The 13,786-nt window shown below is 43.0% G+C and overlaps 1 protein-coding gene across 10 annotated transcripts in view; it reads left to right on the plus strand.

Annotated features, from left to right (window-relative positions):
- AK8 (adenylate kinase 8) overlaps positions 1-13,786 on the plus strand; it is a 74,993-nt gene that overhangs the window by 28,862 nt on the left and 32,345 nt on the right. For all 10 annotated transcript variants that reach the window (XM_064727759.1, XM_064727763.1, XM_064727764.1 and 7 more), the window contains one exon: positions 792-881. In XM_064727759.1, the coding sequence (XP_064583829.1) occupies positions 792-881 (90 nt within the window). The remainder of the gene's footprint in view (positions 1-791; positions 882-13,786) is intronic.

Raw genomic sequence — 13,786 nt, forward strand, 5'->3', positions numbered from 1 at the left:
AGGGCTCCATCTTCTCCCATCAAAGGCAGGGCCTGTCAGTGCTATTGATTCCAGGAAAAAAGGAATCAATTTAGGATTATTAATTGAATAATCTCCAGGGGGACAGGTAGCTAATATTTTTTACCAAATTGGAGTTGTAATTAGGATTTCTGCTGTTGTGTGACCTCTCCATTCTTGGTTCCCTCCCTCACTTGGGCAGCCAATGCCCTCCAAGGCCAAACCAGGAATATTTCATGTACAGCTGTCCTGGCTCAGACCTGAAATCTGCATCTCCTGGAGTTCTGTGTATGTTTGAAATCAATGATAATATTGCATTAGCACAGTTTTTTAAATGTAATCCTTACATGATCATTAAATGATCCAAGGAGGCCCCTCCTGAGCTGAGCGTTGTGCTGCACCTCCAGCAGAGTGGTTCAGATGCTGTTGAGCAGCTGGAACTTTATTCAGTAATTACAAGTTTATAAAAAGTGAAAGCCACCAGCAATCCCTTGAGTTGTTATTTCAGAAATATATTTGATTAATGTCATTCTCTCCATTTTTAATATGTTCTATGCCAAATATATTCTTTTTTTTTTTTCTTCATTCCATATCCTCACTCTCCTTGCTTTTCACTCTGCTTGGCCAAAAAAACCCGACAAAACCCTAACAACAAACTCAAAAAACATACAACTTTTATTTTATTCAGTGACCTTATTCCACTATGCAGCTTCTGGGTTCTTTTCTTTGCTTTGCTTTGTTGCCTCCTTTTTAAAATTTAACCTTGTGTCTTTTTTGTTCTTCCTTCCTGTTAGTTTGCTGTGGGCAACTGCTAAAGGAAGCTGTTGCAGACAACACAAAACTTGGAGAACTCGTTAAGCCTTACATTGACAGTGGATGCCCAGGTAGGGCACATTGTTGTCTCATTACACTGTAGTTACAAATTTGTAGCCAAAACCAAACTGTGAGTGAATTTATGTTGGTCAGATTCTAATCAGAGTAGCCTGGAAGTCAATTAATTCAATTTATTCCATGGGATTTGTAGGATTTCCTAACAGAAGTTTGATTTCTAAGGGGATTTTTATATCCTCAAAGTAAATATTCACTGTTCCAACAAAATTCAGATTTCTTGTGCAGATTCTGAAATCTGAATTCCATGTTTTAATCTCTAATTAAATCTAAATTAAATTCTAGTTATGAATTCAAACTGTTTTTATAGCACACTATTGTGTCAAACTGCTTTCAAAGCACAATAATATTGTGTTTCATTTTATATTTGGATGTTGACTTTTAGAATGCTACCACAGTTTCCTCTGCTTTCATGTAAATATTTTAAACTTAAAATTTCTTTGTACTTAATTTCTATCAGCATTTTTGATTGTGGGAGGGAGAGTGCCATGACAAATGTTGGGTATATTTTGCTTTTGGAAAGTTCTGCAGGGATTTCAGATAAATTATAAATACTGTGAGCTCCTGAGGGCAGCAGCTTAAACCTGTCTGTCTGTTACAGCTGTCCTGCTGTCTGTGTGAGGTGTTGGAAATCAGAGAATATCTGTAATTAAAGAGGAGAAATCATGTTGCAGGAGGGTGGAAGAATGTTTATTTTGCCAAATTGCAATAGCCTGGGAGAGGAACTTTGAGTGCTGTTTCTGGCAACAGCCCAAATGGTTTCCAGTGGTACAAACACCAGGAGACAATCGTGCTGAAATGGGGAAATCTCAGTTAAACTTCAGTATTAATGGAATTTTCAGCAAAGCCCCCAAGAGCAAAGAGAAATCTTTGTTGTCCTTTATTTTCAGCAAAGAAATGTATTTGGTGAGGTGAAAAGCTTGAAAATCTCCTTTGTTTGTTGCACAATAGTTTCATTCTGAGGCTGAATTAGACAGCTCTGAAACACGAGCCTTTAAAATTAACTGAGGTTAAATCAAGTTTCCCTTGATAGCAAACCCAGAGATTCAGGACTTTTCCAAAATATCTTTGCCAGCCTGCAGCTTTGGGGGTGCCATCCATCTGCCAGGCACTTTATCAAGCCACAGGATAAAGGATTTTAACTCTGAACTCCATCTGCAGTGCATGGATTGCATTTATCCCTAACTCAGTGACCAGCTCAGAGCACTCACAGCAGCACCACACTGCTGGGAGCTGCTCTGGGGCCATGGGGAGGGACAGCAGGAATCTCTGCAGAGGAAATTTGGGTCCTCTGGAATGGGCACAGTGATCTAGGAGAGGATTTTCTCAGTTTGAGAGACCCAGAATGGGCATTTAACTCAAAGGCAGGAGATGTCAGAGTATGGCGTGCAGGGGATCTGAGGTCTCCAGGTGTGGCCATAATTCCTTCCTTTTTGACCTGGATGTGGCTGGTTTTGAGTTCAGTTTAACTCCCACATGGAGATCCTTTCAAGCTCTAGCCCTGACTTTCATGGTATCCAATAATTTCAGAATCTTGTGTGCCTGCTGTAATTTCTGCTCTGGGAGCTGCTCTGGGGCCATGGGAAGGGACAGCAGGAATCTCTGCAGATGAAATTTGGGTCCTCAGGAATGGGCACAGAGATTCAGGAGAGGATTTTCTGAGTTAGAGATACCCAGAATGGGCATTTAACTCAAAGGCAGGAGATCTCAGATTATGGCATACAGTGGATCTCCAGGTGTGCCCATAATTCCTTCCTGTGTGATCTGGTTTGACCTGAATGTGGTCAAACACATTTGAGTTTTGAATTCAGTTTAACTCCCACACTGAAATCCTTTCAAGCTCTAGCCCTGACTTTCATGGTATCCATTAATTTCAGAATCTTGTGTGCCTGCTGTAATTTCTCTGTCTGCTCATCTCTGTGGAGAGGAGCACTGTAAATACCTCACTCTCTAAATTTCAGTTATGGCTGAGATGGGACTTTGGATGATCTGTTTATTCCAAGATAGCTCCTTTAAGAGCTTCCTTTACTAAAATGTTCTTTGTGTGTTTTATAAACTTCATCTTAACCATTAAAGTTCCTTAAAGGAGATGCATTCCCAGTAGAGTAAAATAATTGCACAGACCATAATTTTTAGCCAGTCCTAAAAATATGCACATCCTTAGTCCAAGGGAGCTGCTTTCATTTCAGGAAAATGAAATTGAAGTTGTAATTCCTTTCTTCCTCCAAATTAGAAATTATTTCAGATTTAGATTAATTTTTTTAATACAGCATGCACAGATAAAGCTGTACAATACTTCTGAATATTAATAGGGATCATAACTATATTTCTGTGCATTATGCTAAAAATTCTCCCTTAGATTTGCTGATATGCACATATATATTTTATTTGGTGGGACACAGCACAAAATTAAGGGCTGAATAAAGATAAATATCATCCAGCAAAAGCAGAAATAATAAGTTCTGTCATTTTGCTAATCCTCCTCTCCCAGGGATAACAAAGAATGAATTTACATTAGTAAACACTAACAAGAATTCATTACTGCCCTCACAAGAGGCTTGGAGAAAATGGAATAACACAGGGTACTGAAGAGGAAAGGTGGGCAAAGAATCTTTGCATCTTTGCTCTCTTGCTGCAGCCAGGTTGAAACAGGGGAAAAATTCTGCTGCTATGATTGACTATTGATAGTTTCCAGCAAATATCACTTAGAAAAACTCAGTGTAGCCAATAGCAGACAGTGCTGGAAGTGGAAAAGCAATTAGAACTTCAACCTTTCCATTGGGTTTGTGGTTGTTGAGAGGCTCAGCTGTTCCTGTGGGTTGGGAACCCTGCAAGTGACATTCCACAGAGCAGGGGAACCAAAGGCAGAGCAGGGAAAATGTTGTTCTCAAATCATTACTCGTCAAAACGAAAGCAGTGCCATAAAATCTTGAGGACATGCCTCATATATTCTTAAAATGCTGCCCCAGGGGACTGATCCCAGCGTGTTTCCCTTCTTGTGGACAGCACTGATTGCATACAATTAGTCATTTAAAATGTGCCAGCAGGGCGTGGTGTGGGGCTGTAAGGAGGCTCAAAGCCCTGCCTGCTCAGAGCTCACTCATTATTGAGTTTTTGGGGCTGCCCAGTGCTCGTTCTGCCCCAGTTCTGCTTCGCTAACCCAGATTCTTCTTGGCTTTAGGATCCATCCACATTTTCCTGTACTGCTGCTTCATGTTTACACCATGTATTTCAGGAACTGCCCAGATAATTCTGTTATTCACCCCAAAAGGCAACCCAGTATTCCCATTGTCAGTGTTTTCTATTGTTTGCTGTCTCATGAAGACCTCTAAAATCCTCATTTATGTGTTTGGTGATTTATTTTACCTAATGAAGGCACCGTAGATATTTTTGAGCCAAATAATTTTTTAATTCCAAGGACACTCTAGTCTACAATAGGTGCACATTAGATATTGAAAAATGGATTTTTGGGGATAAGTTCAGTAACCTGACAGCTTTCTGCCTGTCATAAACACTGAGCTGTGCTTTGGACTACCAGTCTGAAATGCAGAGACTGTTCCTTTAGGAAGTTGTGGTTTCACTGGGTACTGAGTAGATATTATTAAGTATATCCTGGGCAGAAAATCACCAACATTGGAGTCTAAGCCAAATCTTCTGGTCCCTAACTCCAGTTAGATTAACTCCTGGTCAATAATGCTAAATTCAGCACTCACCATTTGCTTGGGCAGCCTGGAAAGAAGTGGAGTAGGATGTGAGTGCAGTGGCCAGAACCTTCACACAGGCAGCAAGACAAGTGCCATAAATTGATTTATTTGCTTTGATTCCTTCTGAAATGTCCTGAGGAAGCAGTTCCATAGATTTGGCCCTCCCCTGGACAGATGAGACCTGAAGGAAACCTTCAAACAGAATTCCTGTCCTCAGGTAGCTCCAGTTCTGAGGAGGGCTGGACGTGTCTCACTGAAAACATGGACAAACATTAATTAAAAGTTCCATCTGCATGATCTTTGATCACCATCTTAAAGATGTCTGTCAGAATTTGATATCCTGGGAGAACAAAAAAAAATGCAGAAAGCATTTTTGATTTCCCCACCTAAATGTCCCTGTATTAATGGAAGGACAAGCAGAAGCATTTTGGGGGTATCACAAAGATAAGGATCATCAGTCAGTTGATATCTGCATGTCATTCTGTCCAGTTTTTGTGGTGAAATAGCATGGAGTGATCCCTGCTAATTAATATATCTGTTTGTGAGGCTGGAATAAATAGAGCCAAGAAAAGTGAGATGACAGGAAAGCAGAATGAGGAAAAAAACCACTCCCAAACCAGTAAAATTCTGCTTTTCAGCTGGGAGAACTGCAATTAGTTTGGGTGATTGGGTTTTTTCCCACCAAAATGAAGATTCAGGAGGTAAGAGAGCTGATTCATGGAACACACACAACATTGCACTGTTTGCAGCCTGTTAGAGTTGAACACACACAATCCATGTTGGTTTTTTCCTCTTCCTTTTCTACATTTTTTTAAAGTTGTAATATCTGAAGCTGTCCCCAATGGCAGTCTGCACGTAGGGGGTAAAATCTGGAATTCCCTAATTTCTCCTGTTTTCTAATAAAAACCATTACTTGTACAAACACAGATCTCCCCTGATTTTAAATTGCAGTGGTTTTAAAGGGGTGCTTTTTGGTGCAGCCTCTGAAAGTTGGGGGTCCCCTGGCGATTGTGATCACAGTCTCACTGAAAACACTTTGCTCTGTTGAGGGTGGGTTTGTTTTTTGGTTTGATTTTATTTTTATTTTGACATCAAATTAATATTCTCATCACTGAGCCCGAAACACAGATTTGACAATAGAGCAGCTCCTCTTTGTTAAAAACTCGCCGAGACTTCCCGAGTTGAAAGGACGAGTAAATCTTGATATCTGAGGGGGTAAGCTCAGTTTTTATTTCTTGTTTTTTATAAGAGTGCTGTACTGGAGAGCTGCAAGCTGTCTGAACATTGCACAGACCCTTTGGGAGCTCCATTGGTTTTCAGCAAGCCTTTGCATGCAGTGTGTTTGTACTGGCTGAAGACAGCGCATGGCTCTCTAAATAATTTACAAGTTGATTAATAGACTCACATGGGTATAATTAGAAGAGGGAGAGACAGCAGCTCCAGTAACGGGTACAGTGCTTGGGGGAACTGGAGACTTTATTTTTTTTAAAGAAACTTTCTAGGGTGCTGGGCGTTTGAAGATAAGTTGGGAAGAGCTCAGTGCCTCTTCTCTTTTGAAGTGGAAATAGGACAGTTTGAATCCGTCGAGTTTAATTTTTCACAAGCTTTAGGGGCCCTGCAGTGCAACTCCCTTTTTATTATTGAAAAAAACTCTCCATTTTTCTTTCATTTTTCACACACACACACATACACACACAGAGTCCAAACAGGAGCTAATAAACAAATCGATTTTCTACTTTATTTAAGTTAGTTTTACAGCAATTCTGTAGCTCCCCTAAATGTGCAACTTGCTCACAAATAAACTGTGTAAAGTTACAGAGATATTTATGAATACACCACGCTTTAATTTATGCATTTTTAAGAAACCTTCACCTCTGTTTGACAATGCTTTTGAAGTAGCTCCGTTTTTCAAGTCAAACTTTTGACTTTTCCTCTGGGACTGCTACAAAGGTTTTTTCATGGAAAATAGGTAGCAGTCTTTTTTCCTACTAGGAGAAAATTGGTGGTCAAGAGAACATAATAAAAATTATTTTTTTTTATTTTCTCTTTTAGGTGGCCATATTTTTATATGAGATGCAAGGTTGTAGAACAGAAAGTTTTAAATGCGGACATATAGGCAGTAGGTTGTAATTTTCTTCCCTGAAATTTACTTTATCGTGTGTTGAATCACTGCAAGATGATAAATCAGAATTCCCTTTTCTTTTATTTGAAAATCTGGAATGTATTTTTCTTTATTCCACAATCCAGTCTGGCAGATACTCAGGGCTGGAGTGAGCCTTGATCTACAAAGATATTTTTAAAGGCCACCCCACTTAGGAGTAAAACCAAAGCAACCAAAAAATCCACCCCAAAAAGCCAACCTGGAAGCCAGACCAGGCAAAATAAATGTGATTTTATTAAAGAGATGAGTGCAGTTGTTTTCTGGAGCAATTGTGATAATCAGGCAGTTCATGGATACGGTCCTGCCCATATAAAATGGTTTTGCAGTGGTATTCACCATTCCTGCTGTTGCTGGAGGATCAATATTCCAATATTTGTGCCACAAACCCTCATGGATTTGAGTGAAGATGTGGCCCTTGGCCATTTGGGGCCTCGTGGTTGTCAGGGGCATTTAAACAGCAAAGTGCAATATAAATGTGAAGTATTAATCTTTTATATTCATATTGATCTTCATTGCTGACAGTTATTCTTTAAAATTTAGGGAAGTGGAGGTTCCTTTCCTTTCCTTGCAGCCCTGTCCCCTCACTAAAGGGCTGCTAACCTGAATTCTGGGTGGTTTTGAGTTTGAGGTGGAGATTTCATGGGAATATTTATACAAAAGCCAGAAGGAAAAGCACATTGCATGTTGTCAGCATCCCCCTTATTTTGGAGTTTAACATAAAATTCTGGGTTTGGCTCTGCTTCACGGGGTGTGATACAAACAGAACCAGGCCGCTGCATGAAACAGCCTGACAAGGAAAACACAAAACAGCTTTTGTGCATCCTTTTGTATTTTTAAATGTCCCTTTAGTGTGGCTGGGAGGTGTCAGGAGAAGGGGAGACACAGCACAGGGCAGGATCCATCCCAACCTCGGGCTCTGGAGCAGCCCTGGCAGGGATGAGGAGCCCCTTCAGGAGCACCCTCCCTTCTCATCCCACGGGAAGCAGGGTTTGGTGTAATAAACCACAATGTTTTTCACCACTTTATTCATTTTTTTTAATATTATCACCGTCAAGAAGGGTTTGTAGGTCAAATTCTGCACTGTGTTGTTCAGCAGAGCTGAGCTTTTAGAAATAAGGAGGAAATGGGAACTTGGTTGATAATGGAAATGAGGAGCCCAATGGGTTTGAATTGTAGCTGTTCTCTGTCCAGCTGTAGTCTCTCTGTAAAAACAAAAGGAGTAAAAAAAATATAAATATCCATTTATGATTATATATGATCGATAATTCGGGATTGTACCTGCTCTAGAAATAGTATCATTTCCACTTTATAACACAGCTAATTCCTATTTTAAATTACCAAAAACCTAAAAAAACCAAAAATAAATCAAGAAAAGACTGATTCTAATATATGCTAACAAGCAAAAATATGTTAGAGGCGGAAATTAAATATTTTACCACATTATTTGTTTTACTGTATTAAAAGAATGACTCCGATTCTTGCCGAAGCAGTGTCAAAGGAGCGAGTGAGAGGGGATTTCTGTAGGGACGGTCCCTGGGATGGATCGATCACCGCGGTGCGAACCGGTGCCGGTGTTTGCTGTCCCTTCTTCGAACCGACAGAGCCGGAGAGGGTTTCAGTGCCTCCGTGCCAGCCCGGTGCTGCCGGGGCTCCAGGAGGCCTCGGCAGTGTCCGGAGCGGGCGCGTTTTCCCCGAATTCCCGATTTTTTCCCGACATTTCGGCGGCGCCGCGGCCGCTGCTGCCCGCGGGGCGGGACCGGCTGCGCTGCCCGCTGTGACCGCGGGGTGGCGACAGAGAACAGACAACGGGCCGGGCCCAGCGGGGCTGAGGGAGCGGGACCGGCCCGGGATCACCGGGACCATCCCGAGACAGCACAGTGGGACCGCACCGGGACAGCACAGGGACCATCCCGGGCCGTGCGGGGCTGAGGGAGCGGGACCATCCCGGGACCATCCCAGGAGTGCACCGGGACAATCTCGGGACCATCCCGGGAGCACCGGGATCCTGCGGCGCTGAGAGCCCCGGGACCATCCCGGGATCCTGCGGGGCAGAGAGCCTCGGGCGCACCGGGACCATCCTGGGACAATCCGGGATCATCCCGGGACTGTGGGGCTGAGACCCCCGGGATCATTCCGAGACAACCGGGATCCTGCGGGGCTGAGGCCTCCGGGACAATCCGGGATCATTCCGGGACCGCGGGGCTGAGACCCCCGGGACCATCCCGGGAGCATCGGGATCCTACGGGGCTGAGGCTCCCGGGATAATCGCGGGATCAGTCCCGGGATCCTGCGGGACCGCGGGGCTGAAATCCCCGGGACCGCCCCAGAATCCTGCAGGGCTGAGAGCCCCGGGACCCCGCCGGGTGTGGGGCCGGAGCCCCCCTGTTCTCCTCGGGGTGCTGGGCTCGGAGCCTCCCGGCACTTCCCCCCGATCCCCTCTCCGATCCCAGCCAGTCTAACCCGGTGTTCTCCTCCCGGGGCCGCTGCAGCGCTCCCGGCCCGGTGCTCGCTGTTATTGACGGTACCGGGCCCGGCTGAGCGCAGCCCTGCCCGGCCTCACCCGCCGAGGATCAGCCGAAATTATCGATCAGCCCACGCCATGGTAAATCACTGCCAAATCACTCTCAAACACATTAAAAACCAATTTATACAGTCTCAATCAATACCATCTCTGAGCACCTTTATGTGGGCATGAAAACAGAGTAGAAAAGGGCAATTACTCATTGTGAATCATCCAGAGTTTCTAGAGCAATAAAATAAGGAAATCTCACGCTTTGCTAAATTTGGGGTTTCATGGACAATTCAGGAAAGTAGCATTTGGCAGTAGCTTGTACTCAGGACAAGATGTTACCTGTCAACTACTGGGATCAAGCCTCAGGCATCTGAATTAGCTGTGAAAGTCTTCAGACCTTGCTAAAAAAATAATCTCTATAAGCAGGATCAAGCATAGATGGACAGTGTTGTCAAAAGGACCTTTTAGAGCACAAAGCTGACAGAATTTGGATCTGTAAGTTCATTTATGCTGTACTTAGAATCGAGGTTTTATAGGTTTGGAGAAGTGAGTTGATACCCTTCAAAAGTCTGTTTTAAAGGGAAATACACGGAGGAGGTATCAATTTAAATATGATAATTGTATAGCTCGGAGCACTGACAGCATTGAAGTTATTGGAGAATAGTGCCCTGTAATCTCTCAAGTGGTGTTTTCCCCCTTTCAGGCTGTGCCTTTAATGTTCTATTACTTTTGTCTGGAGCAGATGGTGTGATTTTGTAACTGATTGCCTGATTTTGTAACTGATTGCCTGATCCTGGTTCCTGTTAGTCCTGCAGATCCACGGCTTGGGGAAGAGCTAATGGGCCACGCTCCTGTGAGCTTCAGGAGGATGTACCTCTCATGAGAAGCACCTGAAAAAAATCTGCTTTTTACCTGTGAAAACCTTTGAAGCTCTGAGCAGTAAATTTATTTTTTAAATGTTCTGCTGGAAGGTGCTGATTTACAGCCCTGGAGATGGAAAATCTCTGGGTGTCCACAGAGCAGCTCCAGCGCAAGCAGCAGCACTTTAAACCTTGTCCCCTGCCTGATCAAACCCCTGAAATGATTAAATCCCTTCTCAGATCCACAGCTGCCAATTCAGGTGTGTAGTGTTGATCATTAATGTGGTGAAACAGACTGGGAGATAAAGGAGACGCAGGGTGTGGGTTGGGGTAGGCACAGACAAATTAAATTTCCATTTAGAGCTGATTTCCATCATTCTGCTGCTCCCCATGCCTGGGGTTTGCTGTGGTCCTCAGCTGTGCTGATGCTCTCAGGAGTCACTGCAGCTCAGTATCTCTGCAGCTTTACTTCTGAGGGGTGAATTTTACTCCTGTGCCTCGATTTCTCTCTTTAATAGAGATGTGCTCTCACCTTACCTAGCCTGGATATCTCCTTGCAGCAGCACATTGTAATTTTTACAAGAAACTTACCTTTGGACTTCTCTAATGATAAAGTAAAATCTCTCTCGAGTCTCATTCCCCCAACTTTCAGAGTTGGAAACTCACACAAGCTTATGTTGAAAAGGAATTGATTATTCAATGCTCTTGTGCTTCATAATCTCCTTAAAACATGTAGATTGACTGTCTCGTCAGGAAATCTCTATATTTCACTTTGCTATATGCCCATTGGGTTATGTGCTTAAGACCAGGAGACCTCTGGCTAGTTCCTCACAGGCTGTGTGCCCCTCCAATTACAGGTTATTAATTTGCCTTGCATTCCAGAGACAGTTCCACATGAGTGAAAAGGAATTCTGTGCTGCAGAGTTCTTCATTACCTACTCTGTCTGTACTACAAAATAAGAATAATACTGATTTTTTTTTTTCTCTCTCTCTCTTATTTTTTTCCTTCCCTCTGGTCTGTGGAAGATGTTTTACAGTTTTAATGCAGCTGTTTTAAGTGTGACTGTTCCTGTTCAAGGGCAGCTGATGTACTTTGTAATGCCACCAAGCAGCCAACAAGCTCTGTTCCCCCATTGTGTTGAAGTGATAGGTATGTTTGCTAATCAAGAGGAGAGCAGAGCTTGCTGTCTGACTTGTTTATGTTTTATTTCTCACCATCAAGCTTTAGAGGGAGGCGCAGAAAATATGTAAGCATCTATATTATTCAGTGATGTATATGTGCACATGGTGCTGCTGATGTCTTGCAGTCACTCCTGGCTGAAGGGAGGGATGTGCCCAGCATCCCTCAGAGCACCCCAAACCTGGCTTGTCATCAGATAAAATATTAATTTATTGTCTCTGCATCTCGGGTTTTTACACCTCTCGTGTGATTGCTTCGGTTTTGTTCCAAAGTAGTGACCACAGAGGAGGATTTTGGTCATCAGGGGTCACAGGAGGTCTGTGGGAAGTGCTCACACCCAGGAGATGCCCCAGGTTCCCACCACAATTGCTGTTTGATTTCCTCCTAGGCTGTTTCTCCTTCCCATGTGGAGGATGGAAGCAATGTGGAGCTGGGGAATCTCCAGGATCTGCAGGAAGCTCAGCAGCACAGGAGATCCATCTTTCTGTGCCTTTCCTGGGCCTTCCAGCCCTGATCCCTGCTCAGGGATGTCAGCCCTGCCAGAATCCCACTGCAGTTTCACTCATGGGTTTGTGGGTTTTATTCCAATTCCTTGCAAAACTGCTTTCAGTATTCTGAAACAAAAATATAAAATCATGTCAGCTGGCACCTCTGTAAATCCCTGTCAATGATTCCAGTAGGAATTGTCATAAATAACACACAGGAAGAAAGTTCAGTGCTGCAGCCAGAAATTCTGGACCATGGGAAAATTCCACTGCTCTTTGTATGGAATGCATTTTTGGGAAAGAGAAATTTTGGGTTTGTTTGTTTTTCTTTATTCCTGCTAGGATGGGTTGGGTTTGTGTTAATTCTTGTAAGCTGGAGGGTGGGGAGACAACTGCCCTGGAAAGAGCACTGAAATTCTCCTGCTCTCCCTGCCATGCCTGCCTGCAGCTCAGTCTTGGATAGAGAAGAAGCTTCCATCTGATAAAATTCCTCCCTGCTGCTGTGCTATTGTTGCAGTTAATTTTATGAATCCCATTTTTAACAGAATACCCAGTTTTTGCATTGTCATTTTGCTCTTTGTCAAGTGTGTGGGTTTATTCCATTCCTTTTTTTTCCCCCTCCTTTCAGCAGATGGAGAATATTACTCTCTTTAACTTGTTCTTTTATAATGTGAAGTGGATATCCTCAATTAATACACTAATCTGTTTCCTAATTAATTCCCTGTGGTTTTCCTCTCTTTTTGCTGGTACATTGAATCCTGAGTGCAGTTCTGTAAACTCAGTAATTTGATTATTTAAAGGAGAAGCCACGAATTTCATGATAGAGGCAACAATGTTAAATTCCAGGAGCAAATGGATTCTATTATTGCAGTTTAAAACCTGCTTGTTCCCGGGGTGGAACCGTGCACTGCTAATAATTCACTCTGCTAAAATCCAGGCAGATTGCTGTCAGCTTGTCCTGAAGAGAAGTGCAGTGCTAGAAATCTGACACATACACTCTCCTACAAGCACTTGTTGTTGTATTTTTGTATGCAGATGTGATGGCAGGGTGAGCATCAAAACATCAACCTGCCACGAAGGGGATTTATGTAGCAATTTCTCTCTTGTTTTCAGTGGAGGCATTGCTGTATCAGACAGATAAAGGGAAGGGGCTCTCCTGCTGCTTGGGAATTGGTTTGGCTGCTGCTGTGGGAAGCAGCTCCAGGTGATTTTGCTGTCCTTTTTTTGGGGTGATTTGACACTGAGCCCAAGACATGACAGCAGTCATTGGAAAATCTATAGTCACTCTCATTGAACTTAATAATTTAATTCTTCACACACCCCCCCTCCCAAAAAAAGAAAAAAACCCCAAATTTTAAGTATTTTAATAGAAGTATTTTACTTTATAAAGACTCTAGTGCAGCATGCTTCCTTACCACTGTGCCCCACTAAATAGAATTTTAAAAGCTCCATGGTAGTTGCAATCCCAGTCAGAATCTTGCTGATGTTCTCTCTTGCCCTAAAAAAAATTAATAATAGAGGAAAAAGAGCTTTTAGCTCTAAAATTAGGGGTTCATCAATGCAGTAGTTAAGGTTGTTGAAATTAATTTTGAAAATTATTTTCAGCTGTATCTTCAAGCCTTTGGGTAAATTGGAGCAGTAGCACACACAGACTGTTGTGGCAGAACCAATATCACCTGCTGAGCTCCATCCAGAATGCTCAGAAATTCCTTTCCTGCCTCAGGATTTCTTTTCCACAACTCAGGTCATTGTTTTTGCATTTTAATAAGATTGTGTCACACACATCACTGTGCCACCAGTCCAGTGTGGATGAGAGGAAAAAGGACTTTACAAAATTAAGTGGCCACCAGGTTTTACCAATGCTTTGGTCCTCATCCTTGTGAGTTTGGGGCTTCCATGGCAACAAACATGCAGAAGCCAACAATTCCCAATACCAGTCAGTCCTAAATGGGATTAACTGCTTGGTTTGGCTCCAGAAGGGCTTGTGAGCATCGTCCTT

This window comes from Zonotrichia leucophrys, chromosome 17 (genome assembly GCF_028769735.1).
Source record: "Zonotrichia leucophrys gambelii isolate GWCS_2022_RI chromosome 17, RI_Zleu_2.0, whole genome shotgun sequence".
NCBI classification, from domain to species: Eukaryota; Metazoa; Chordata; class Aves; order Passeriformes; family Passerellidae; genus Zonotrichia; species Zonotrichia leucophrys.